This window comes from Malania oleifera, chromosome 11, assembly GCF_029873635.1.
Source record: "Malania oleifera isolate guangnan ecotype guangnan chromosome 11, ASM2987363v1, whole genome shotgun sequence".
NCBI classification, from domain to species: domain Eukaryota; kingdom Viridiplantae; phylum Streptophyta; class Magnoliopsida; order Santalales; family Ximeniaceae; genus Malania; species Malania oleifera.
The window spans coordinates 53,055,059-53,059,221 of record NC_080427.1 but is presented as its reverse complement, the minus strand read 5'-3'; the positions used below and the strand labels follow the sequence as shown (position 1 = coordinate 53,059,221).

Sequence of the window (4,163 nt, the reverse complement as noted above, 5' to 3'; positions counted from 1 at the left end):
TGCCAAGTTTAGTAAATGTAAATTTTGGTTAGAGAAAGTGGCGTTTTTGGGGCATGTTATATCAGGAGATGAAATTTCAGTGGATCCTAGTAAGATAGAGGCAGTAGTAAATTGGGAAAGGTAGGGGAATGTTCAAGAGATTAGGAGTTTCTTAAGACTAGTAGGATATTACCGTCGGTTTGTAAAGGGATTCTCAGGATTATCAGGGTCTTTGATGCGATTGACTAGGAAAAATGTTAGATTTATATGGGATGATGAATGCGAGCAAAGCTTCCAAGAATTAAAACAGCGGCTTGTCATTGCACCAGTACTGACGATTCCATCTGGGGGTGATGAATATGTAATTTACAGTAACGCGTCTTTAAAAGGGTTGGGTTATGTATTGATGCAGCATGGTAGAGTTGTAGCTTATGCCTTGTGACAGTTGAAAGAGTATGGAAAGAGCTATCCTATCCACAATATGGAATTGGCTGCAGTGGTACACACACTAAAAATTTGGAGGCATTACTTGTATGGTAAGAGATGCGAAATATTTTCTAATCATAAAAGTTTAAAGTACTTCTTCATGCAAAAAGAGTTGAATATGCGGCAAAGGAGATAGTTAGAGTTCATCAAGGATTATGATTGCACCATCAGCTACCACCCAGGTAAAGCAAACGTGGTGGCTGATGCACTGAGCCGTAAATCAGAGGGTACAACGCAGTTAGTAGCAGTAATTCAGCACCCAATTCAGATGAACTTGGAAAGGCTTGGCATGGAATTAGTGGAGGATGGTCACCAGACATTTATTGCCAGCCTGGTTGTACAACTTATCCTATATGAAAAGATTAAAGCCGCTCAGGGAGATGACCTAGAATTAGTAGAAGTAATAGTTAGAGTACATGATGGTTAGGGAGAGGAGTTTAGCATTTTTTATGACGAGATCCTAAGGTTTCGCACTAGATTGTGTGTGCCTGCAGATGATGATATCAAGAGAACGATTCTAGAGGAGGCTCACAGATTTCTATACACGGTTCATCCTGACAGTACTAAAATATATAGGGATCTGCGAGAGTATTTTTGGTGGAGTGACATGAAGAGGGAGATCACTGAATTTGTGTAGCAGTGCTTGACGTGCTAGCACGTTAAGGCTGAGCACCAGAGGCTGAAAGGACAGTTGCAGCCACTTTACATTCCTGAGTGGAAGTGAGACCACATGTCCATGGATTTCATTACTAGGTTACTGCTGGCGCCACATGGTCAGAATGCTATATGGGTAGTCGTCGATTAACTGACGAAAACAACTCACTTTTTACCTATTAAAGTTAGCTACCCTATGAACATATTGACAGAGATCTACATTCAGGAGATTGTTCGATCTCATGGAGTGCCAGTATCTATAGTCTCAGATCGTGACCCACGTTTTATATCATAGTTTTGGAAAAGTTTGCAGGAGGCTTTGGGGTCTCAATTAGCATTCAGCACCATTTTTTATCCTCAGACAGATGGTCAGATAGATAGGACAATTTAGGTGCTCGAGGATATGTTGCGAGCGTGCGTATTGGATTTTGGGGTTAGCGAGACGCAAAATCCTCTCTTCTCTTACAACCATCTTACTCTAAATACATCCAATAAGACATAAATAGAGTTTCTAGAGGTTTTCCCTCCAAACCCCAACCATATTAACGCCCATTGTTCAAAATTTAAAATCTGCGTTGGGTGTCCCGAGTCAAACTATCGACAATTTTAGATAGAATGCAATTTTCTGAAAACCTCGCTCCAAACTGTCAACGGTTAGAGCCAATCCATTGACGATTTCCCTTGCTGCTGCTTGATTCCCTTTATACTTTTCGTGTGTATGCTTTCCACTCAGTATGTGAGACACAATTCACAACATTCAATTAGATTAACTCAAGGAAATCTTAAAGTCCATGATCTATATATAGAAGATAATGCTCAAGAAGCAAAGATTGACTCCGTAATCATGACTTGCAAAAAAGAATTAGGCTACAAACCTGTCAAGCTGCCCATAAGCTATTCAATGCTTGAGTTGATGTTGATTCATTTGTGTTTGTTTATTAAGTAACTTTGAATTTTAACTTGAACTTCAAGTTTGTCAACTAATTGAGCCAAAATCAATTACTGGGTTCACTAATTGGCTTGTTTATTAGCTTATTGCGTCATCTTGCAAATTGGCTTATTTATTATTTTGTTGTTGTTCACGAGCTAACTTGATATAAGTCACATTAAACATTTTTTTTAAAATTTTGAATATATTTTTTCCTAAATTATATTTATTAATTATCAATTATCAATGTCCTTTTATTTTAGTTAAAAAAAAAAAAAACCCAACCCAGCATTATAGAGATTGATAGCTACAAATTCACTTCATACTAGTCCGTTGCAAAAGTTTATTCGAGTAAATATATATGGACTACAGACAGTGGGGGTAGCCCCATCCCCTATCTCAAATCTTATACAAAACTTGAACACGATCACGCTTCCCACTTCAATCTCCGGCCAACCGGTTGGACTGTTTCACACCAACCACATACTTAGTATTACTATTATTTAAGCAGACAAACCATATTGTAAGTTGCAAATGACTCACGGAGTAGGTATATATATATATATAGAGAGAGAGAGAGAGAGAGAGAGAGAGAGAGATGCATGCATCACATCCATCATCGACGATCTTCATCACCTCCTCCAACCGGTCGATCACAATTCCTCACGGCCGACGGCCAACTCGTCAGTGATTTCAGACTCAATAACACCGTTGCCGGAGCTGGTAGCGGCCGCTTTGGTCAATCGAAAGCTGTCGGGGCACAGGCTCTTGGAACCGGGGTCTAGCGGCGGGCAGTCCGCGTAGTCATGCTCGGCGGTGGCATGATCCACGCAGACATCGACCTCGAAGAGCTGCACCACGCCCTCCTTGTCCTTGTTGCACAGCAGTATCACTTTCTTCCCGCCCGCCAGTTTCGAAACGATTCCGTTAAAATCTTCCTTGTCGACGGTCTGGCCTTCCGGGTACTTTCCCGCGTCCTTCAGCACTTTTCCCAGATTCACTTTGGAGAAGAGGGAGAGTCCTAAGTCGAAGTGGGCGGGCGGTTGCAGGCCGGAGAACTTGCCGTGGGTTTCCCACTCGTGATCCCAGAATTGTTGATTTGTTCTGGTGCTGTAGCTAAGCCAGTCTTGCTCCATCTTTGTTTTGGTTTCTTCTGGGAAAGTGTTCCAGTCGATGTGGTCGGGGCCGGGAGGGTCTCGGTAAAGGGCCCAGGGGCCGTGGATGGTGAATCGATCGGGAGGAGTGTTGTACCTGCATTTGGTTTGGCCGTTGCAGAGGGAGGTTGGCCAGAAAATGGCCATTTTTATGATTCTGCCGGGGTTCTGGCTATGGGGTGGGGATAGGGATATTGGTTTTGGTTTTTGTTTTAGGACTAAGAGAGTGATGAAGCTGGTGAGTAAGAGAAGTAGGAGAATAATTAGAGCTCTTGGCGGTGGCCACATCTCGAACAGATGTGCACAATATTGATCTATTGTGCTTTCGCCTATCTTCGTGTTTGCCAATGCTTCTATATATACACATGGGTGAAATTTTCCATTATTTTATTTATTTAATTTGGATAAATTTGAACAAATGCTGCCTCCCTCCTAGGCTCCTTTGCTATGAAGATATGCATAATGTCACAATCTACACCTAACACATTTAAGAGGTTTAAATTGCCTTGAAGGTAGACCTAGGTTGACTACAAGGTTTCCTCATAAAAGAGGCATTGGGCTTGACTTTGCACAAAAGCTAAATTTTGACTAATGAGATCGTTCTTCCTCTCTTTGGTGGTGCTTATGTAGGTGCAAAGGGTTTGTTTAACTTGGAATTTTGACGACTGATAATAAAAATTACATGTAAGTAGATTTAGGTCAAATGACTTTATATAAAGATGAATCATTTCAATTTTGTAAGAAGCCTTAATTTAATGGGGGTAAAATTGTGAATGCAAAAGGTTCAAAAGCAGTTAATATATCCCCATAGTTGAGCCAAGGCCATTATAATTAACTAAAGTGCTAGGCCATTACAATTAATTAAATATAGTGTGCGCTTTGTATGGTGTTTGTATTTTGTACTAAATTGGGTGCAACACATTTTTTGTAGTCCATCAAGAGGCCTATTAGACTTGCACTAC

The 4,163-nt window shown here is 40.9% G+C and overlaps 1 protein-coding gene across 1 annotated transcript; it reads right to left on the bottom strand.

Annotated features, from left to right (window-relative positions):
- Window positions 1-2,700: 2,700 nt before the first annotated feature.
- LOC131167535 (intracellular ribonuclease LX-like) lies at window positions 2,701-3,348 on the bottom strand. Its single transcript, XM_058126337.1, has one exon. It carries the CDS (start codon window positions 3,346-3,348, stop codon window positions 2,701-2,703), a length of 648 nt encoding a protein of 215 aa, XP_057982320.1.
- Window positions 3,349-4,163: the final 815 nt, after the last annotated feature.

Excerpts from the sequence above, each read along its gene's own strand:
- LOC131167535 (XM_058126337.1), bottom strand. The coding sequence starts at position 3,348 with ATGGCCATTTTCTGGCCAACCTCCCTCTGCAACGGCCAAACCAAATGC.